Here is a 22652-nt window from a genome sequence, read left to right on the forward strand (position 1 = left end):
TGTGGTACCTCGCCTTATATGATAATGGTTGACCTTATATGGGCAACAATTCAGGAGCACGCCATCAAAAAGTGTCATGCATCTGAATGTGTCCATGGTAACAACAGACTTGGAATGAGAGGTACAGCAAACTATTACAGTTAGTGGATACTTAAATTGGTAAATAAATCACACAAATACATACTAGCTTCACACATAATCACCACAAGGTTTCACCAAAAGTTTAATTGTATTTGAAATGCAAACAAACTGATATTTGCATCATCCTGATACTCGTGCAGCTATTATCGTCTATCTTGTTGAACTAGATTAACCTTCATTTTTTCCCAAGTACAATAGGCCACGGTTTCACAATTAAGAGACCAGTATAAGACAACATATTGTAAACCGCATTCAAGGCATCTCATGTTATGTGATTTCTGTTTTGTAATTACAATGGATTATATTTTGTCATATATTTCAATGTCCACACATCGTTTTTGCAGTGGAAGCCTTTGGATTTGTTTCTGCTGTAGGGTTCGCTCTGGAACGCATTTCACTGCGCAGCAAATTTCACACTGGATCCCCTTGTGGCCATAAGGTGATGGAAAGACGTATGGAAGCACCGCGTGGTTAAAACAGTTTCTTTTAAATGTTCATGGGGACTTCAGAGACAGAGATGGCTGTCAGCTACCACTAAAGGTTATGGAAATTTTCCAAGGACCGCTCAGCCTTCCATGTCAAACCAACAAGATATCCAGTCTTGGTTCGAATCAGGGTCTTGCTGCAGTCAAAGGCAGCTTCCCAATTCTAGTTGAATAAAAGCAGTCTAAATGCAGCTGACATTCCAGTTAATAAATAACGAAATTAAGAAAAATATACCATGATGAACCTATGGGTCTTTTGTCCAAAAAATGTCAGTCCTATAATCCAAACCTGCTGTTCCATGCTGTCCTAATTATTTATGTAGGAACCATAAGCAGGTTCATAGTGACATTGTCTATCAATGATGTCAACATTGGGGTCCTGCCCCTCCCCCGAAAAACTGATTTCTGTGGACCCAGAAGTGCTGGGACTTTTAAAGGATTTAAATGTGTAGAGGGCAAAACGAAGAATGTGTGGAGTAGAGTGTCCGGGGCACAGGGATGAGTTCTCTGTGGTTCTGGCATGCCGTTCCCAACTTCCACATCAGGGTTCGAATTTTTAGCCTGTCCTTTCCACTGTCGGTGAAGATGAGTTCAAAGAAAGGAGGGCAGGAGGGAAGAGGACAAAAGGCAGCTGGCACTGAAGGGTTCTGGAGAGGGTACCAGGGGCCAGAGGCCTGAAGCTGGGCGAGATGTTAAGTGCGCAACCAGCTGACTGGCACCCAGGAGGGCTCTCTCTCTAGCCGCTCCAGGATTCCGCGCAGCTCCGCACATGCACTGGCCATGTCCTCCTTGACCAGGACTCGGTCAACCCAGTGGCCATACTGTTGGTCCATCTGCGCTCCAGACTGCCGCATCTCCTCCAGGTCTTCATCCTGAGAAGGCGGAGACCGCATTAGCGGATGCGACTGGAGCACAGTTTCATTAACCACTGAGCATTTCCCTGGGAGTCTTACCGTGATGCGGTATTGCTCGCCCCCTGCTGGTGAGGTACCAGAAGTGTGACGTGGCTGGCTTTCGGGGATACGGGGCTTTACAAAGATCACATAGGGCTTGAACTCCGCTGTGCGCAAGGTCTTCAAAGCCTATGGGTCAAAGAAAACAGAGAACTACCAAGACAAGAAGTGTTTTCTGTTTAATGCGCGTCAGTGTTTTGGCCGTTTTAGTTGTATCAGTCTCTCAGATGGTTATTTGAAGTGAACTCCGTACTGGCATGATAGACATCATAAGCTGGCACTAAATTGTTTTTTCTTCCCTCTCAGAAGCACACCATTAATCTATGACTGAGCTCAAATTATAAAATCATCGGGCTGACGCATGACTTTAATATTTGTCGGCATAGTGAATGAATGGTTAATGACCCATGGAGGTCCAGTTGTAATACCAATCACCACCACTAGTTGGGAGTAGTGTGCAATCAGCGCAGTTACAAATCCAATTAATTTGCATAGTTATGCCTGCAACTATATCAATGAATAACATCTGGTGACTGTACCGTATGTCATTAAATGTAAATTTTATTGCTTGTCAGTTACAATCGTCTGCACCGACACTGGCGAAGGGAGAATCCATCATGCTTATTCATCTCGCAGAGTCCCCTGTTCCTCGTCAGCCTCAGGACAGGAAAGAAATGGTGTGATTTATTATCGCAGCTGTTATTATGCTGGGAGAGCGAATGGTTAAATATCACGGGGCAGGAGTTAGTCTCCATGCTATTTACCCAATGAGGACGTCACACCGATGACATAAAGGCTCAGGAAAAGCAAAGGTGATAGGGCCACAAGGTGATCGATGGATAAACAGGAAAAAAAGTCATGGGGATACATTTCTGTTTAAAAGCTAGGAAGGTCTGAAACATAGTAGAGGAGAAGAAGCTGTGGCTGAAGCACCTCTGCTGTTTTCCCTCCAGTGCAGCTGGCCGGGCTCATTAGCGTTAGTGCTGCTGACACTACCCGTCACCACCAGAGGCAGCAGTGTGCAGTGACAGAACAGGGGAGCAAATTAAGGCATAACAGATTTAAGACCCCCCCCCATCTATACATATACACACATGCAACACAGAGCGGGCCAACAGTTGCGATTATGTCCTCAGGTTTTAGCGCTGATGATTAGCTCATTTTTAAACAGGCAGAGTATCAGGCAACCGCATGGTGAAGTGCAAAGAGAAGCTTCATATCTACGTGCGAGAGTAGTGTTCCATGCCGCAGGCCTACGGCTACAGACTCTGAATGGGGGGGGTGGGGGTTGGTTGCTGTGTGGCGGACACTTACCTCCGGCTGCACATCCGCGATACAGAGCTTATTCTTGGCCTGAACAGAGCGAATGGCCTCCAGGCTGGTCCCATAAAGGTTCTCCTTGTATTCTCCATACTCAATGAACCTGGACCGACATGATATCATTCAGCAAAGCACCCCCCAGCCTAACAGAGCACCCTGTGGTTTTATCAAGGGCCGAAGATGTTCAGCACTGGCATTATCCCTTTCTCAGGTGTGTCTACAGAGGCGGAGCCACAGGGGAATCAGCCCCATCTCAAAGCTGATTGGCCACCAGAGCGCCCCCTCCCCTGTCACTCATTGATATGAAACATATCATTGGTTAATGATAAGGTTAGCCCCTCTCTGTGAATTATGGCCTCTCTTATGCTCCCCACCATAAAAAAAATCCTAGAATCACACCTCTCTTTTCTTTAACCTTGCGGTATAAAGATACCATAAAGGTATAAAAAGACATGAATAACAGATAGTAGTTAGCCTCACCGATAGATCCTTCTTTGAAAAGATGGCCAATAAGTGCTGTAAATGTAGGTGCTTATTGTTTTTTTTCTGGTGTGTCTACAAAACACATTATCAAACCATACCAGGGGAAATTATAACATTTGGAAAATAACAGCTTACTTGTTGTTTTGGGCGTCTGCATCAAACGCCTGTTTAGAAACAAAGTGGTATTCCACTCCATCCTTCTCGTGAGTCTTCTTGGGCCTTGTGGTGTCTGCAGAAGAGAAATCAAGTGTGGAGCTTTGGAACTATGACCCAATTCATCGCAACAGCAAGGAACACACTTAGTTCACAGAAAAACATGTTTACCGGAATTTTACTTGCAGAAAAATGTTCTGAGGGCAGAAGGAAAAATGATTGGTTCAGAGAGATAACCAATAAGATTGGGTCTAAGTATCTAGACCAGGGGTGGGGAACCTGTTCCATGGAGAGTGCGGGTTTTTGGGATGACCTCTCAATCAGCCATTAGCAGTGGGTCTCCAGGACTGGAGTTGAGAATCACTGTTTTATTATTGGCTGATGAAGAGGTTCCCCTGCTCTAGATCAACTAGATGTCTTGGTCCTGCCTCCTCTAGTTGCTTGGATCCACCTCCTCTACAATCTGATTGGTTCTCTCTCTGAACCAATCATTTGTCCTTCTGCCCTAAGAGCATTTTTCTGTAAGTAAAACTCTCAGGAGTGGAAAGCATAGACTAACCCCATTGCCAGCTACACGGGCAGTTGTTATGGACCCTTAAGTGTCATCCATGGGTGGAAGACTAGTAACAGGAGCCTGGGATGTGAAGGGGTAGGGAAGCATGGGGAGGGGTGGGACTCACGAGGAACTGCCACTCCGTAGCGATGGGGGTTTTCTGCTATCACCCTCTGCTTCAGTTCATTAATCCGTGCTCCCAAGGAGCCTGTGGTGTGACAGGATAATGTATCAGGTGCACAAACCTTTGCGGAGCCCTGAGCAAAATTTGATTAATCTGGTTATCATTTGTTATGCTCATTCCCATTCTGACAGGCTGGTCAGATGAGGCGCCCCCTGCTGGCCACTGGGCCTGCAGCGTTACAGCAGCAAGACCACCTCCAAATCATGGCTGTTTATTAACTAAGAGAGTTTAATGGGAGATAAGAACAAATAGTTTATTACCACTTAGAAGATAAATATTCGCCATAGATTTGTCATAGTCTGATGTTTTTACTTAGGATTGAAGAATATGTGAGCTGGATAGATTAGTTAAATATCTTATAGTCCTTACTCTTTGGTTGCACTGAACAGGGACATCTCTAATTTCTCAATGCCTAATCAGACGGATCTATTTAGAGCAATCTAACTAATCATGGCCAATAATCTTGGGCACAATGAGCGCCACCAATGAGAAATATCAAGACAGTTATTTGTTAAGTAGATCTAAGAGAAGGGTGAGGTTACGAGGCGACAGCAGCATTACCAATCATCACCACTAGACGGGGCCGTTCACCAGGACGCTGCTGGTATCGTGTCACCTCCTCGTAGGTCAAGAATTCTGACTCGGGTGGGGTCTCCTCAGGAGTGTCCTGACGTCCTTTGCGGCTGAGACGGAAACTCCTTCTCAGGCCAGCTGATGTGGAAAAAGAGGTCCAGAAAACTGAATCTACACAATAAGGTGCACATGTAACACACAGGCAAAGTTATCCTGTTCACTTCCTTCCTTCCACTTAGGTCTCATTATAAGGTCCCTAAGACATTGTAGAATACATTATCTGGGAAGGTCAAAGGTCAATAACAACAAAGGTGTCAATTTGCCAGGCAAGCATAATACCTTAAAATTGCTCTTGTGGGAGTTTCACCTACACAAAAATGTTCTGAGGGCAGAATGAAAAATGATTGGTTCAGATAGATAACCAATCAAATTGTACAGCAGGTAAGTCCAAGTAACTAGAGGAGGCAGGACCAAGACATCTGTTTGGTTGATCCTGCCTCGTCTAGTTGCTTTAACCCACCTCCTCTATAATCTGATTGGTTACCTCTCTGAACCAATCATTTTTCCTTCTAACCTAAGAACATTTTTGCATAAAACTCAGATGACCTAAAATTGCATGTGACTGTAAGTAAAGCAGATATAAAAACATATACCTGACCAGAAATTGCACCTCTAATCGTGTGTAGAAATTGCACATCTAATCGTGTGTAGAAATTGCACATCTCACAGCATGTAACAATGAACAGTGGCTGATACTAGTTGGGCCAATGAATTTAAGGCGTCCAGCACATACATCTTCACTTGCAGGGCTCACCTCAGATATTACAGGACAATCAAAACTTTCTGAGCAATAATACTCTGACAATAAACTAAACAACATTACTGGCAGTAAGACTGAGCTACTGTTGATGTCAGTACATCTGGAATCTTACTATTGGGACAGCGTTCTATGAAAAGAAACTGTGGCCTCATTAGGTCCACTAGAAAATGGTTTCTAATACATTTATATTCTTAGTATTTAAGGCATTTTTTCCTCATGTCGATGCAAAATGTACAGGCAGAATAAGGCACTTTAATAGTTAATGAAGGCGGGTTTCAGTGTACTGGAAGGAACTGGGACAGTACCTGTGTAAAACTCCCAGGAAAAGGCTTGGCCACAGGAGGGCGCAACGGGCTTACACTTAGGAGAAACTGTAACTGGTGTTAGACCATTTATACCAGTGTTTCCTAACCCGGTCCTTGGGGGGAGGGGGTCCTCAGGGGCCCCCAGACAGTCCACATTTTTGCTTCCTCCCAGCTCCCTAGCAAAAATGGAGACTGTCTGGGAGTCCCCCAATGATTCGCTCCCCCCGAGGGCCTGGTTGGGAGACACTGATTTACACCACCTGGCTTTAGTCCAAACGAGGAATCAAGCGGCAGGCGGCCGTGCGCGGCTCAGGGGGGGCAGCCCATCCAAAGCAGGGGAGGGGGGCAGGGAGGCAAGGGGGGCAGAAGCCTGCAGACAGCACGAGCAAGGCGGCCCTGAGTGATATAAACATAGCTGGTAGGGGGCGCACTTACGCTGCCCTGCCTGGTGTGGTAAAGCATGGGGAGGGTGGTGAAGGGGGGGACCCACATGGCACACGGCAATTATGTCCCCCAGACAGTTAAAATCAATTAGGAGATTAGATGTTAGGAGCTCGCCAGTGACACCTGGTGGCAGGTCTTCTCAAATCCAGCCTTGTTTATATCGACCTGTGTTTTTTTCAGATCAGCTATCAAATGGAACTAAGTATGTCAGGGGAAGGAAGGCTTCAGACCAGGCAAGAAGGACAGTTTGCCCGGGAAGGGTTGCATGCATATTTTGGAATATAATCTGATATGGAAAAAAATTAGGGATGGTTTTATACTTAGGAAATAAAGTCATCCCTGTGCACCGTTGAAACACATGCTGCAATCAATCATGGATTTTTGACCATTACGGTTTTTTGAAAGCTAGAAATTGTTTGGTTTAATCTGACTTCTGGTCGAGTGAAGGAATCCTGATACAGATTTAAATCAAAGGCTATGGAAATGGCTGCCATCTTTAAAGAAAATGTGAATCTTAGTTTTATACACCCACTTTACATAATGAGCATAATTTTTACTTAAATCTGTGGGAATCAAAGACTGCACATCCCAAACCATTACTTTTGGTGGTTAAGCTGAAGAACAACTATGTCAGGTGAGGCTGTAAGTAGCAAAAGACGCCCCTGTCCCTGTTTCTCAGGGCTGCTAGTGAAGCAGTTTTTCTTTCCATTCGTGCGATCCAGCAGCACCCCCTACTGGTTGGCTGGGGAACAGCAGGCGGCCACACGCGAGCGGTTAGCCTGCAGGCTAGCGAGGAAGCAGAGAAGGCATGCGGTCTCTCACCTATGTAATGTCCATTGACATACCCCTCACAGTCTGAGTCCTCTGTAGGGAGGTAAGCAGGGAGAAAGGGGGGGGGGGGTGAGAGGAAGGTAGGAGACGGGGGAGGAGGCTGCAGGCAACAGAGCAAGGCGGGTGGTAAGGCGGGGAGCAGGGACGTGAAAAAATGCTGGGGGCTATACCCTTTGTGGCAGACATGATAAACAAATTGTAACCTTCAAAGACGTTAAACAAAAGTAGCCTCTCGCTAAAAGGAGGCAGGATACGAACCTACAACCCTGGGGTGAGTCCACCGCACCCCCCCTTTGTATATGTAGGACTTGGAAAAATTTTGAGATGATAAACCACGACAGTCAGACTTTCACATGGTCTTCCCCGGTCTGTGATTCTCCAGATATCGGAAGTCTTATTCTCTGTCGCCATCGTTCAGAGGATTTGGGCTTAAATTTTAGGCAGCTTTACACATTTCGATTCCTTACAGAAAAACCAGCCACCGATCATTCCGCATTAGCATCCTCGTGAAGATGCGAGATGTATAAAACTTGACGGATCGATTGAGGTGGGAGACCGGAGACGACGAAGATGGAGAAGGAGAGATGGAAAAACATGATAAGAGAAGACCACAGAGAGGCGGACTGGACATCAGAGATTGGCTGTGGTGAAGTGGAACCTCAGACACGATACGAAAATCCTGCTGGGAGGAGAGGAGAGATGAGAGGAGGGGAGGGGAGGGGAGGCTTAGCAACCACGAGAATCTCTATTCTGCTCACGTAGCCCAACAGCTGGTTGGATTATTCTCAGGAGGACCCCTCCCCTCCCACTCCCCAGGGGAAACAGGCGTGGCAGAGACAGGCCCTTCACGCTTAAATTACATGACACTTTAGTTGTCTTCCCAGTGGGGAAAACGGGAAGTAGAATATCACCAATGTAGGGTGTCGAGAAACGACGGCGCCCATGTTATTTTAAGCTACGCCGCGCCGCACACGAGCTCCCGCCCCAAGCGTGGAAACATTGTGCATCCTCCGAGGATGCGCACGTCGACACGCAGGCTAGCCGGAGCAGCTAAATGGCCAGCTGAATACGCCACGGGGTTAACTGTCAACGTGCTCAGAGAGCAGACCTGCAGGACCACCGGGTAAAAACACCCAGCAGACTGAATTTCATAAGGGTGGTATGTGAGGAGGGGGGGGGGGGCTTTGGGTCTGCAATCCGACAGGCATTTTCGATCGCTCACCTACCTTTCTCACAGCCCTGGTCGTCTGCTGCTATGAGGGCAAAAGAGAGCACATGGCTGTAAAGGCCTGAACGTGGTGTTGTGGACACAAGGCTGCCCATCTAAGCAGAAGCGGAGCCCCTTTCAGGACACCAGTGTCACTGTGGAGGGGGGGGGGGGCACGCAGAACAATGCGCAAGGACCGTCATTTGAAAAGGGGCAGTGTGCCTCTCAGATGCTTTTGTTTGTACACTTATCATCCTAAGCCGACTGGCCCCAGATTAACCCCAACGTTTATCGCACATCAGACACTGCGCCCCTCCCCCAAATCAGCAGGGCAGTGGCCAGTCCATACTTCAGCCAACTGGTCAAAATAATATCAATAGCGATTACTCTAAGCGTGACGGGATTATAGCGCTGACAGGGGATGTTTGATTATGGGATCCAGCAGGGCTACAGCTCCATGCCATGCAGTGACACAGATAAACAAGTACAGTCTTATATTAGCATTTCTCAACCCAGGCTGCCAACTCCCAACACACCACTAGCAGGTGTTCTTGACTGTTTATGTACAGGGAGGGAGCAAAAATGTGGTCTGTCTGGGGGGGGGGGGGGGGTGGGGTTTAGAAACACTACCTTATATCGTTTATGTATCGTTCAGATAATGAGGCAGGGGTACCGTAAGGTAAGTTACATTTCCAAACAGCTTCTGAAAGCACCGGTGTGTAACTTACAGAGTGGTCGTCCAGGGGACCTCAGATGGGGCATGGTGCCCATTTTAACCCTGTATGCCAGCCGTCTGAGAAGAGAGAGGAGTGGGGGGGGGGGGGGGGGGGGTCGGGGGTACATGAGAGACACACCACAGAATATTAGCAGGGAAGAGGTTACAGAAAAAGACTGTTTTCCAACAATGAACTGTGCGCTGTAATTACGTCTGACTCAAGCAAGGTTGACCGCGGGGGACAGATAACATCAGAGAGCGCCATGACAACGCTTCAGACAACGGGCACCAAGGGGGCGACTTCTGTAGCAGGGGGTAGGGTTAGAGACATCGTGATTCATGCGTGTCCCTCAGGCCACCTAGAATAGGTCATTTTCTGATGGATGAGAATGTGGATGGGGTCCTGGGCTGAGAACCTGGCGAGATCACCTTGTGTTGCAGGCACAGTAAGAGTTACGTAGGGGTAGACATTGTTATGTGAAGAACGCCAAACCGTCACATGCTAATTAGCAAAAGTAATGGATCTTTCATTTCCATGGAGAGTTCAGCTCTTGATTCGCTCATTTGAAAGCGGATGCCGTCAAACAGGTCTGATTGGCTAATCAGTGGGTGGGGCAGGCCTACCTCTCCTGGAAGCTCTTGGAGGGGATGAGGCCTGCCCGGAGGTTGCTGTCCCCCACCCTCTTGGCCTGCCACCAGGTGGGGTCATCATGGCTCACCACCTGCAGGATGTCCCCGCGCTTGAAAGGCAGGCCGGCCTCCTGGCAGGGTGTGGCCTTGTCCTCCGAGGGGTTATAGTCAAACAGAGCCTTCATGTACACCTGGAGGGGGGGGGGCATCCCAGAATGCCAAGGGAACAGTCAACTCAAACTCAAGTGGGCACGCATCCCATCCCCATTTTTCGGCGTGTGGTTCTCTCACCTTGCTTTCTTTCAACCGGTCCTCCTCTTTCACGGCTGGGATTATTTTGAGAGTGATGGAACCCTGAGACTGGGACTAGAACACAGAGAGGAACAAACGAGCTATTCACACAAGGACCCAGTCACGGTTCGTTGCCTCCATACCCTGGAACTCCCACAATCCTCAGCACCTTTTGTGATTCTAAAAGGAAACTGCGTGGTTGTTTAAAAAAAAAAAGAAATTGCATACTTTAAGGATCCTATATAAAATTAATAATTCAACCATACGGGGTAGGACAGAATTGTGTGGTTGTGCTTCCCATAAGTCAGAGCAATTAAAAGATAATAAACATGATATTTATAACAAAGCGAGGACTCTCAGCTCCATACCAGCAGATGGCTGATCTCATCGGGCCTTTTGTGCGCGATGCAGATGCCGTTGACTTCCCGGAGCTCGTCACCAACATGCACAAGACCTGAGCAGAGCAGAAGCGGGTGTAAGTATGGCCACAGGGCTGCTAGACCAGGACCCTCTAAGGTACATCTCAGAGGTGTTTCCCAAACCCAGGGCAGCCTCACGAGCTTTCAGCACCTCCTCAGCCTGCAGCTACATCTAACCAGTTTCCAGGAGGAGCTGAGGAGATGAGGGCCCTGCGATTAAAGCCATCCATCAGGCTGCGTGAAATTGGACGATCACCGGCTGCAGTGCGCCAAGCCGAAAGCACGACGTCAGCAACACCCAGCTCACGGTCCCTGCAGCCGTTCCTAAATTCTTCTGCTCTGTGCAGCAACGGAGCCACAAACGGAGCAGCCCCGCCTCACCGTAGCCACGCCCCCACCTTTCTCTATTCGCCGGCCGCTTCCCTTATTCTTTCACGTGCCCCCCTGTCCCACATTTCCAAGCTGTCTTTGTGCTCCATCTGTGTGTGAACATCTCATGTAGCCTCTCTGCCCAACATGAAACATACATCTCAGAGTGTCATGGACCAGGCTGGGTTGGTGGGGGGTGGGGGTGGGGGGGATTGGGACTACTCACCACTCCGGTCAGCAGCCCCGCCCCTCATGATCCGAGCGACGACAACAGCCCCTGTGGTCTCATCTCGCCGGATGGTCGCCCCCTGCCAAGAACAGGAGTAATTACCCCAGAGATCAATAGAGATTATACTGCACTCTCCCTGCACGGGAAGGTCCATCTCAGCCAGCCGGATATATATTAGGCCCTTCTCACTTGCTCCTTGGCCTTGCCATGTTGTCTTATTTAAATTAAGCCCCTTGGTGCCTCAGTGCGTTCCTTAATTAGCTATTACAGCTACATGTTTAATTGAATATATAAGTCACACTTTACCAGCGTCTTATGTAAGTTCAGCGCGCGGCAAGAGATTTGGCCATTAAAGGCACCCTCTCCACACTGCCCCCTAGTGGAGACCCTCTCACCAGCGGCTCCTTGTTCTTCACCAGGCGCACGATCTTCACTGTCGCCTCCTCCAGCTCGTCCTCCAGGTCGTCAGGCAGTGGCGGCAGCACGGGGTCGAAGTTCTTCTGTGCGACGGTGTCATGCGCAAAGAGGACCGCCTGGTGGGCCGGGAGGGAGGGGCAAGGGGGGAAACAACAGCGACGGTCAGTCGGTGGGGTCGGCAAGGACAGGTGCAGCGAATCTGTGATAGAGTTCCATAATAGCTATGATGATTATGGCCACCCAGGCTGACTCGGGCTGATGGCTAAGGGACCCTCACGCAAAGAACAATGACCTCCAGAGACGTGAAGGCATGCAGGTACCTTGAAGTGCGGTGACATCAGCAGACGCAGAAGCTCCTTCTCGTTGCTGCTCATCGATTTGCCCTGCAGCTCCTCCGCCACCTGTCAATCAGAGCATCCCACATAACATACAGGCCTCCGGGGGGCGCTGTTGAGCGTTTGCCATGAGAAAGCCCAGCCCATCTTGGCATCAAGCAAAGGGGAACGAACGCTGAAGGGAGACCCAAAGCCTGCGCTCTGGCCCCCACCTAAGGGTGTATGTTTGGTTTCAAAATCGGTAAGGACAAAATCAGCCCCAACAGAGGCAGATGGATGTGGCTGATGATGTTCTGCAGCTGTGAACATCACCCAGCAGGACGTGCAGCAACATCGCAGGAGCAATTTCATCACTCCAACTCCCCCCCCCCCCCACCCAAATATCTACCCACCAGGGAACACTGTGCACCTTTTCAGTGGGGAAGCCGAATGAGACTGGGCGGGGGTGGGAGAGAGACTAGAATTGCAAATGTAGCAGAAAGTGGGCACCAGCACACATGCAGAGCGAGAGGGTGCTGGGAGATTCCATTTTAACACCCCCCTACGCGCAGTTTTCTTAGCAATATCACTGCAACCACATGCAACAAAATGAGAAACTGCAGCCCTGAAGATGCGTCCCTCAAGATTCCCCAGGGACTGAATCCCTTCCCTTCCTGCAGGGGTCGCTGTTCACTCCGGGTGCTGCTGGGTATCTGCATTTTCGCGTCACTCTTACAGCAAAGGGAGCCAATTGATTGTATGTCTACTCACTGTTACACACTGAACCCCCCCACCACCACCACCACCACCCCCCCGGCATCAATATCTGTCGGTGGAAGGGCTTCAGGTTACAAGGTGTAAACACACAGCTCTAAATGCCGGTGCCAGGAAAAAGCTGTGATGACCAAAATACATCCATCCAGCCATCGATCCCTCCATCCAGATATCAATCCATCCATCCATCCAGCCATCAATACCCCATCCATCCAGACATTGATCCTCCATTCAACCATCAATCCCCCCATCCAGTCATCAAATCCTCCATCCATCCACCAATCCCCCATTCCATCATACCTTCTTCCATCTAGGCAGCAATCCCCCACTGAACTAGCAACCCCCCCCCCCCCCCTTATCCATCAATCCTATCAATCGTCAATCGATCCCTCTTCTGTCCACCAATCCTTACATCCATCAACCAATCAATCTATCAATCCATCCATTCAGCCATCGTCCCTTTCACCCACTCACCGGTCTCTCATTCTAGCCATTCACCCCCATCCATCTATCCATCCATCCATCCATCCATCCATCCATCAATCCCCAATCAAGTCACCAATACCAGACATCAATCTCTCCGTCCAGGGAGCAGCATAGATAGGAGATGCAATGCCAACCAGCATAAAGAAAAACAAATACCAGCTTCACGCAAACAAGGCCCCTAACTGAAAGATGGCAGAGCAGCCGTCAGGGTATAAACCATACATGCCCATGTGGTCCTACTCACATCCTCCACAAGAGACGAGGCACTGTGCAGGACGGGGGCGGGACACTGGCACTCATACAGACGCAGCCTCTCGTGGATCTGTGCCGAGACAGGAGGTGGGGAAGGCGTGAGGTCTTCATGGAGGCTTCCTCCGCCCACACGCACGCCAAGTCGCATGGCTGACGGGTAAATCAGCTGTGTCTGTCTGCTTTGTTTGTGTTTCTGTGTCGGGGGAAACACTGCGGACACATACGTACCTTCATCAGGTATCCCAGGCTCTTCTCGCTGAAGACGTCCTTCAGGAAGACCATGTCCTCCTTGTGGTTGGCGTCTGGACGCAGCTGGGAGGTCAGAAGGGCCAACGTTTCGTGTAGCCCTGAACGAGGCAGACAGGCGCACACACATACACACACACACACACACACACACACACACAGCACCCTGAGAACCAGTTATGGACCAGAACTCACTCACTCTATCTATCTATCTATCTATCTATCTATCTATCCATCTTCCTTATTGGTGAAGTCACAATTCATGCATCAGTAACAAAGAAACTAACTGCCTATTTACTATGGGATTTTTTTTTCTTTGGGGGGGGGGGTGGCAGTCCCTGGCAGCTGATTGTAGAGCCATCAGAGGACACAATCACACTCTGTAGGAGATTCAGAGACATCAAACAGAGTAATTGTGCAAACAAAACGGAGAAAACATGGGGAAGACGTGCAAACTGCCTAATCAGCATATGGTCAGAACATAACCGGGGTTAGAATCGTCGTATGAACCAGCCCCATGCTCCAGAGAGGCAGGGGACCGACCCGCATCCGGGTGGTGCCGTGGGGGGGTGGCTTTCTGCAGCACGTCTCGGGGAGCCGCTTCACACGGCTTTCCAGAGCTGCACTGCAGTCTCACGCCGACCCCCCCCCCCCCGTCGGTGGCGGGCTGCGGGGTGCTTACCTATGCCTGCTGTTAGGACGGGCATGGCTTCTCTCATGGGACACCCACGTAGGGGAACCTGGGTGTGAGGAGACATTCATGTGGGACCACATTAGGGGGCCTGACAGCTGCCCGCCGTCTCTCCCTTCACATCTCTCTCCCTTCACATCTCTCTCCCTTCACATCTCTCTCCCTTCACATCTCTCTCCCTTCACATCTCTCTCTCACTCTCTCTCTCTCCCGCCTCTCCTTCTTTCACTTTCCCACCTCACTCTCTCACCCTTTTACTTTCCCATGTCACCCTTCTACCTCTTCTTCTCTCACACTCCTCATCCTCCCTCCTCTCTCTCTCTCTCTCTTATCCACACTACCTGTGCTATGAGCCCAATTACAGCACTGCAGCCCACCTGGAGACCAGATGACAGTGTTCCCGCCGAGCGTGACTCCCCCCCCCCCCCCCCCCCCCCCCGCCCATGCCTGCAGAGCCGAGTCACAGATGGGGGTGGGGGAGTCCTCTGCAGGTGTAATTCATCACTGTGACTCCCCCTCCTCTCGGTAGTTTTGGGAGCTCAGTCAGGCTTTCGCACATCCGCATAGCCATGCAGTCAGGGAGAGAAAAAATAAGGTAAAAATATAAGAAACTGGTAGAATCTCCAGCAATTCAGCTCCCAGCTGAAAAGTGGCAGCCAGTCCACAGGCAGCTGTCCAGCACTGCGGAGACGATCCCAGGAACACAGGTCACAGCCGGCTGAGGGCTTTCGCTGGGTGGGTTAATCCCCAGCTTCGGTCTCTCCCTGGGGTCGGTTAATCCCCAGCTTCATGCTCTCTCTGGGGCAGGTTAATCCCCAGCTTCAGGGTCTACCTGGGCCTGGTTAGTCCCCAGTTTTGGTCATTCTCTGGGGCGGGTTAATCCCCAATTTCGGTCTCTCTCTTCGGCCGGTTAATCCCCAGCTTCGAGCTCTCTCTGCGATGGGTTAATCCCCAGTTTTGGTCTCTCACTGGGACAGATTAAACCCCAGCTTCGGGCTCTCTCTGTGGCCGGTTAATCCCCAGCTTCAGGCTCTCACTGCAGTGGGTTAATTGTCAGTTTTGGGCTCTCGCTGTGGTGGGTTAATCCCCAGCTTCGGGCTATCGCTGGGTCAGATTAAACCCCAGCTTCAGGGCTCTCTCTGTGACAGGTTAATCCCCAGCTTCAGATACATCAGGTTTGGGGAGGGGGGGTCTACCTATGTCCTGCTCTCTATTTTTATTGTCTAGTTTGCAATCATTTTTTGTTATTCTATTCTTATCTTTTAATACTATTTTGATTTTCTTTGTATTACATATTTACTTTCAAGCACAATGCAGGAAGCAGGTAGAAAAAACATTACGCTACACAGAATTACTGTTTGTGATTGTGTATGCGATAAATAAGCATCGGAACTGGTAACCTGAGGCCGGCAAAGCTCTTCTACTGGGAGGAAGGGGCAGTGAACTGTGAATCTGGAAGATTGGTGAACCAGGGGGAGGGGAATGAGCCTCAGATGCATACATGAAGCAAATAATTTTGATGCCTTTATGAATCTGTAAAACAGAAACTCAGAGCTGAGGCTTCCCCTTCTTACAGGCTGAATAGCCCCCCCCCAACCCCCTCCCCACTCAAAGACAGCTGCATGTCCTCAGCAGTAACTAAGACTCAAAGAAAGACTAAACAGCTTGACACATGTGCAGACAAATCACAATCAAGCAGGTGCAAGGAGAGCGGTATGTCATGACAGGAGACACCCCGGTAACATTTGATGAGTATAACTGACCCCGCCCCCCAGTGACAATCACCAGCTATGAGAGAGGGGTTTAAAAAAATTAAAAAAAACAGACCAATAAACCTCACAAGGAGAAACAGGTCACGTGTGATACACACACAGAGTTAGGGCCAAAAATCAATGTCACTGTTAGGGTAATGATTACAGCCGTTGCATCTGTCAATGAAACAACGGCGTGATACGGAACCTAATCCTATAACTAATTAGTAGCAAATTAATTAGAACAGGCATACCTGGTATCAGGGTTAGTGTGCTTTTATACGATGGCAGAAGATCCGGACATCATGGGGAGGGCCGACCTGCAGGAAGCACAAGATAAGGCTGCAGCTAGTGAGGCATTGTGGGTAAGAGAAGGTATCGCCCCCCCCTCTTCATCTCAGCCCCCCTTAGGGTAGTTGGATAGATAGCAGGGTGAGGGGGGGACAGAATCTCCTGCAACAGTCTGCTCACAGGATATGCCCATCTCAAGACAAAGGGAGTGGCTATATGGGGGGGGGGGGGCTTCCTTTCCACTCCAATTCACACAGAACCCGCTTCCTGGAAAGGCTCCCTCCCCATTAAATCACAGAGGTATACAAAGAATACAGACACACATGAACTGTAAAAGAAACTGAGATCCCGCGCTGGGGAAGCTGTCGGCGATGATGGATGGGCGCCGTGACAGCTGTCATTCTCACTGAGGCGGCCGCATCGAGCAGCTCTGGCAGAAACGCCGATCCCTGACAGAATTCGCCGCCGGTAAAGTCAGACGGTGTGACCCTGGATTCAAGGCTGTGGTGATTCAGGGAGACCCCAGATCAGCAGGAGGGGGAGGGGCCATACTAATGCATCACAGAAGGTACGGCCGAATCGGCCGAATCATTTACATATACAGGATATGAATATTAGTTCAGTTTTTTTGTCATTGATGCATGAAACGTGACTTCAACTTTAAGGAAGATAGATTTGAGCATAGATAGGTGGATGGATGGATGGATGGGTGACTACACCTTTAAGAAAGATCCCAAACATCCCAAACAAAAAGAAAAGAACACTAAGAAACAGCAAGTTGTTTTGGTACAGTCCATTACCGTCGGATACGGCAGAAATCAAACACCTCGTTATGGCTGAGGAATGTGACACTGAAGATTCTCCTTGAGTTTGTCGCAGGTAATTTGGACTCAGACGTAACACTGCGATGCTGCCATTAGTTGGTGGCTTTCCCACAGACCTTGGCGTCCCACAACTGCGGCGGTATTTGCATGTGCGGCAATGACAGTCATCTCATGAATAATGCCACTTCTAATCATCACTGGATGGGAGAGCTGACACCCGGCACGGCATTTCAGGCCCACCCTCAGATCCGGGGAAGGGGGGGATGGGGTCGCACGTGAGAATCCCCACCAAACCTGGAACGGACGGCGACTACTTTCTCCCCCCCTAAAATGCGACGCCGGATGCCGCAGGTCTGATTAAGTAGGCTGGGGACAGCAGCTCGTTGCTCTGGATAGATGGGCTCACCTGGGGGGGTGTAGACAGGAAGTGAGGCCCCCTGTGGCAAGAGACGGAAGCATGACACCATGCCGAAGTTTTCCACCACCAGGTCTTGACGAGGTGCAAGGAAAAGCCAGCTGCGTCATCCGCCTGCGATCTGCACCCTGCAAAACTTACGTTCAGCACTGCGTACCCTTGACCCGCGATCGTGGGCGTGCCCAAGTGGCCAGAAAACAGCCAACACTGCAACACTAACAGTGTGTCCTCCCTGTCCTCTGCACCTTTTCCTTTCGGGGAGGTTTTGCGGAATCATCGGGATCAAACAGAGTCAACGGCATTGATGTCTTACTGACATGTTGGCTCTCCCTGAAGACAGGAGCCACGGTCAGTCATCAGTCACGAAATCAAATCATGTGACATAAGCCGGACAAATCTGTTTGTCAGAATCACAGTGGTACCTAATTCCAATTGCCTGCGCTTTTCCCCCCCAAGTCACTTTCCCTTGCTTTATGTTCTGCTTCCGTATTCTCTGCTGCCCCACCGGGAAACCTGCACGTAAAAGCTAATTTAGCAGAGATGTCGGAATTGTCCTCGGATATGATCCGAATCTGGAGATTCTAAATCGGAGGAGTCTGATAGAGTCCGAAGAGACTAATCTCAATCGGTTGGCCTTCCGGCGATTTACAGAAGAGCTACCGGCTCAGCTATCAAAACACCCGTCATGTCAAATAAATAGCGTGAAGGTGGGGGGGGGGGGGTCCTGCTTCCCAGCATTGGAACTGTGTGATTGGAGACGTGAGCAACCTGATAAAGCCTGTGGCCTCCACTGCTACTCCTGTACATCAAGAAAGTAGGAGAGAGGAAGGGAGGTGATGAAAATTTAACAACCTGGTCTATGTCATGAAAAGCATGTAATGAGCAGCGTGACTAGCGATTCCCTCTTTGAGCGAAGGGCGGCAGCTAAGGAATTCTGCGAAGAGGACGCGAGTATCCCCTCCATTACCCAGCATTTCCTGAACGCACAGTGTAAACAAGGGCGTCTATGGGCAGCTTTACCTCCAGGGCATCACGTCGGGTAATGACAGTCGCTACTGGAGCTTGGGGTTAGGGTTAGGGGGGTTAGGGTTAGGGGGAGAGAGAGGCAGCTGCCTGACACATGCTGGGAAAAGGGCTGGCCTCACGACACTGGGTTCAAAGGTCGCGGAGCCCCAAGTGACTGAGGACCAGCAAAGATTCGTCGACCTAGGCAGCCAAGAACCGCTAGCGTGCCGCTATTTCAGCATTTACTCTGGCAATGTTGATTATTTTCGGGTCGTCCTGTGCTCTAGCTGTCCCTACACAGCCTGATACCTGACACTGCATGAACAGTGGTCCAAAACCTCATTAAAAACAATGCAGCTATTTCTAGGCTAGAGCAGCCACCCATCTTTATCGCACAGATATAAAATTACTAGACACACAATGGAATGAAAATGACCGATGCACACATGCAGTAAAAGGGATTGCGCTAATATACAAAGGACATGATAAACTAATTGGACTTAATTTGTCTAATTACAATGTCAGATTAGTCTAAATTAGAAGCAGCATCATTTGCAAAAGGATTAGCACGTATCTGTCAGCTGTGAATTCATTACAAGCGGGTAGAAGCTGTGAGGCACAGCAGATCGGACAGGCCCCAGGCGGCCACCAATGGGGAGACTAATCCACACAGAAACCCCGCCCCCTAAAGTAACGACATCACCAGGAGGGCTCTGCTGGGAGGCACAGCAGTGAGGTCACCAGATAAGTGTTGTGCCAGCAGGGGATTGTGGGGGGGGGGGGGGAGGATGGGTGACTATTTAAAAGCATAAAGTTACCGGGAGCTGGGAGGGAGCAAAAATGTGACAATCCCCAAGGACCAGGTTAAGCAAAACTGGTATAAAGGACGATTAAATCCCAGCAAAGCCATGGGGAAGGAGATTGACAGCAGAATGGGGACACATCACACGGCTGATAACGAGCGATGACTAACGAACCATCCCCAGTCACCTTGACGTAACGCTCTGTTGTTTTCCAGCTTATGATGTATTTTTTTTCCTCCTGGTTTTTGCTGCAGACAGCGTGAGACAGAGCTAATGCTGCGGCACCGTGCCGATAGGGCCCCGCCCCCAGGAAGAAGGGATGCCACACCCACTCTCTAAACAGGGTCGAGACCTCCCCAGGTGAAGACCTGCTGTCTCTGCCCTCTTTGTTTAATGGAGCAAGCTTATGGTCAATCTGCTTCTCAGAGTGGCAGAACGGGACACACACACACACACGCAGGTTTGTAATTATATCTTTGTGGGGACTCTCCATTGATTTCTATAGGGAAAACTCTAATCACAGCATGACAACCGTAACCCCTACACAGCCATAACCTTAACCACAAGTAACTAAACAAATTCGAGACTTTTGCTATTTTTAGTTTTTTTACTGCATTCACAGATCTTTGTGGGGACCTAAAAAATGGTCCTCACAAAGTCAAAATAATAGCTTTTTATCACATTGTGGGGGACATTTGGTCCACACAATGTAATATAAACATAATACACACACACACACACACACACACACACAACATCAACCAGTGGCTGCTCTCACGATCGATTAATAGACTGCCTCCCATTTTATGGGATGTCAGTGTCTCACGTTTTGTGGCAGTAACACTCATAAAATTCCCACTTGCCCTCAGGAAGACAAATTTACACCTACGCCTCGTTTTCCGAGGCTGTCAAAGAACCGCCCCCTGAAAAGCCAGCAATGTGATTAATGTACCTGTGCAATTAAACGTGTACATGCTTTTTTGATTTTAGTATTGCGGTGAGGCTTTTGAGATGTGTGACACGGTAACACTGCGAAATCCTGAAAGGACGTGCGAGGTCACCGGGGAACTGATGAAACAAAAGCCAACAGTTACGGCCTTCAGAAATTCACAGATGCCATTATGAGACAGCTGCAATTCAGAAGCGTAAAGAGAGGAAAGCATTACGAATCCGTCTTAAGTGGGTCCCACCCACATACAAATACACGCGGCCCACCAATCGTTATCGACCCTTGACGTCACATGACCGAAGAAAAATCCATGTATCGCTGGCCCGTGTGAGGTTTTCCCTCACAGTATGTGAGTGCATACAACCGTCACCGTTACGATTCTAAAAATCGCTACACGCGAGCCGATGACTAATTCCGTCGTGTCTGTCCACTGCACACCAGCTGAACACATCACCGGCTCAAGCTGGGTGTCGCCCACATCGCCATTCAACCCAGACTGAACCTCAAGCGCTTGATTGTAACTGCAGGTTCTGTTCTCAGGGTCCAGGCACCATGGCGACCGCTGACTCCATTTTCAGCGTCACCCCGCTTCGCCCAATCAGGGGCCCCCAAAGAGGCACGCCCCCAACCCGCCCCGCCCTCGATACCATCACTCAGACCTGACAGATGACATGACCATCGCAATGCAAGACCACATGGGGCCTGACAGAGGAGATCTCCATCTACCCACCTGAAGTCCAATAGGGCAGGCAGTAATGATGTCATTCAAACCAGGGACTTCATTTATAGTCATCAAAATGCCCTGGGCGGTCAGCCAAAGCTGCAGAAACCCAAGAAAGGCTTTCAAACCGTGGGATATTCCATCACGTGGTTTTCCGGAACCCAACCAGACAACACATAGGGTCAAAGGTCAATGATGGCAGATGGGAAGAGGTCTTGCCTTCTTACAGTACATGACGGGGCAAACACGACGACTGACCCACCAAGCACAGGTGCACAGGGAGTGCAGGTGTTTGGCCGACTGACATCTAACAACAGCCAAGACTGACCCAAGGACCCAAGGAGATAGATCCCCCCCCCCCCCCCCCCCCGCCGCCAGGAGACCCCCAGGCCTGTGTGAACCAAACAGTTTGACAGAGATGTTAAGGAAATGCATTTTGCTAGAGAAGTATCTGACAATGTCATGTTGAAAAAAAGGTTTTCAAGCTATACTGTTCAAAAAACAAGCCATCTACAGAACAACACGTAAGGTAATACAATAATAACACAAAATGATCCGTGGCAGAAGCGTGACAGAGCTGGTGTGATGTTTGTGGTCATGGGCTTTAAAGATGACAGGAGCTCCATGTGAACCGCCTGACCCCCCGCAGAGTCACCAATCAGAGCAGCAGGCCTCCGACGTGCCCCTCAGTAGGGGGCAGTATGGGAAAGCCCTTGCTTTGGTGCAGACTCTCTGTGCAGGCTCAGGACTTCAGAAAATATCGACGCGGGATAAATCTGCACACACATTCACGCTGGGCGCAGCCTCCCGTACTACCCAGCTGCCAACACGTCACGGGGGGGCTGTGGGCGGGGGGGGGGGCAGTTAGTCCGGCCTGAGGGTCCAAAAAGGAGGCACGGCTCCAGAGATCTAGGCGTCCCAGAATTCGGGACGTCATGTACATCACACAACTCAGGGTGGGGAGGCTATTCCCCAGAGCGTAACCCCCCCCCCCCCCCCATCAAGCTGATAATGCACCAGTATATACTCCCCAGCACCCCCCCCCCCTTCCCACTGCCGGCCAGTCTGTGACGCACACCCGCAAACTGGAAAGCACTAGAGGGAGAGAAGGCCCCCTGCTGGCAAAACACCCCCCCCCTCCACTGACAGCCGTCCCGCGTGCCGGAGCCCCCGCCCCTTACCTCTGCTCCCTGGCTTGTGTGGAGACACTCTCCTCTCCACTCCTCCGCCTGGGCTCCTCGGTGCTCCTCTGGCTGCCGAACGAGTGCTGCTGCCACTGCCGCTCGCTCCTCTCCTCCCTCTCTCTCTCTGTCTCCCCTCCCTTTTCCACTCCCTTGCTCATTCCCTCTCTCTCTCTCGCTCTCTCTCACTCTCTGACTCCCCTCCCTTTTCCACTCTCTCACTCGTTCCCTCTCTCTCTATCTCCCCTCCCGTTTCTCCCCCCCGTTCCCCCTCTCTCATCCTATCTCTCTCTCTCTCTCTCCCCTCCCTTCTCCACTCCCTCGCTCATTCCCTCTTTGTTTCTCTCTCTCTCTCTCTCTCTCTCTCTCTCTTTCTGCAGTCTCAGCATCCCCCCATTCAGTGTTCTATTTAGCATACCGAAGCTCT

The 22652-nt window shown here is 49.9% G+C and overlaps 1 protein-coding gene across 6 annotated transcripts; it reads right to left on the reverse strand.

The window, feature by feature from the left end:
* Positions 1 to 206: 206 nt before the first annotated feature.
* On the reverse strand, positions 207 to 22396 carry mpp3a (MAGUK p55 scaffold protein 3a). Of its 6 annotated transcripts, none has more exons than XM_072704973.1 (21): positions 22226 to 22395; positions 16291 to 16356; positions 14277 to 14334; positions 13577 to 13695; positions 13341 to 13418; positions 11843 to 11923; positions 11501 to 11638; positions 11103 to 11184; positions 10457 to 10542; positions 10089 to 10163; positions 9792 to 9988; positions 9181 to 9245; positions 8472 to 8495; positions 7237 to 7278; positions 5971 to 6036; positions 4834 to 4983; positions 4216 to 4296; positions 3518 to 3611; positions 2894 to 3002; positions 1580 to 1708; positions 207 to 1498 (listed from the first exon to the last, which is right to left on the reverse strand). In XM_072704973.1, the coding sequence occupies exons 3-21, from the start codon at positions 14311 to 14313 to the stop codon at positions 1319 to 1321; spliced, it is 1833 nt and encodes a 610-aa protein (XP_072561074.1). In that variant the 5' UTR covers positions 14314 to 14334; positions 16291 to 16356; positions 22226 to 22395; the 3' UTR covers positions 207 to 1318. The 6 variants fall into 6 exon arrangements, with proteins under 6 accessions (XP_072561074.1, XP_072561072.1, XP_072561073.1 ...); XM_072704971.1 differs by having other exon boundaries at positions 8472 to 8498; positions 22226 to 22394; XM_072704972.1 differs by lacking the exon at positions 16291 to 16356 and having other exon boundaries at positions 8472 to 8498; positions 22226 to 22396.
* Positions 22397 to 22652: the final 256 nt, after the last annotated feature.

Source organism: Paramormyrops kingsleyae, chromosome 22 (genome assembly GCF_048594095.1).
Source record: "Paramormyrops kingsleyae isolate MSU_618 chromosome 22, PKINGS_0.4, whole genome shotgun sequence".
Classification (NCBI taxonomy): Eukaryota; Metazoa; Chordata; class Actinopteri; order Osteoglossiformes; family Mormyridae; genus Paramormyrops; species Paramormyrops kingsleyae.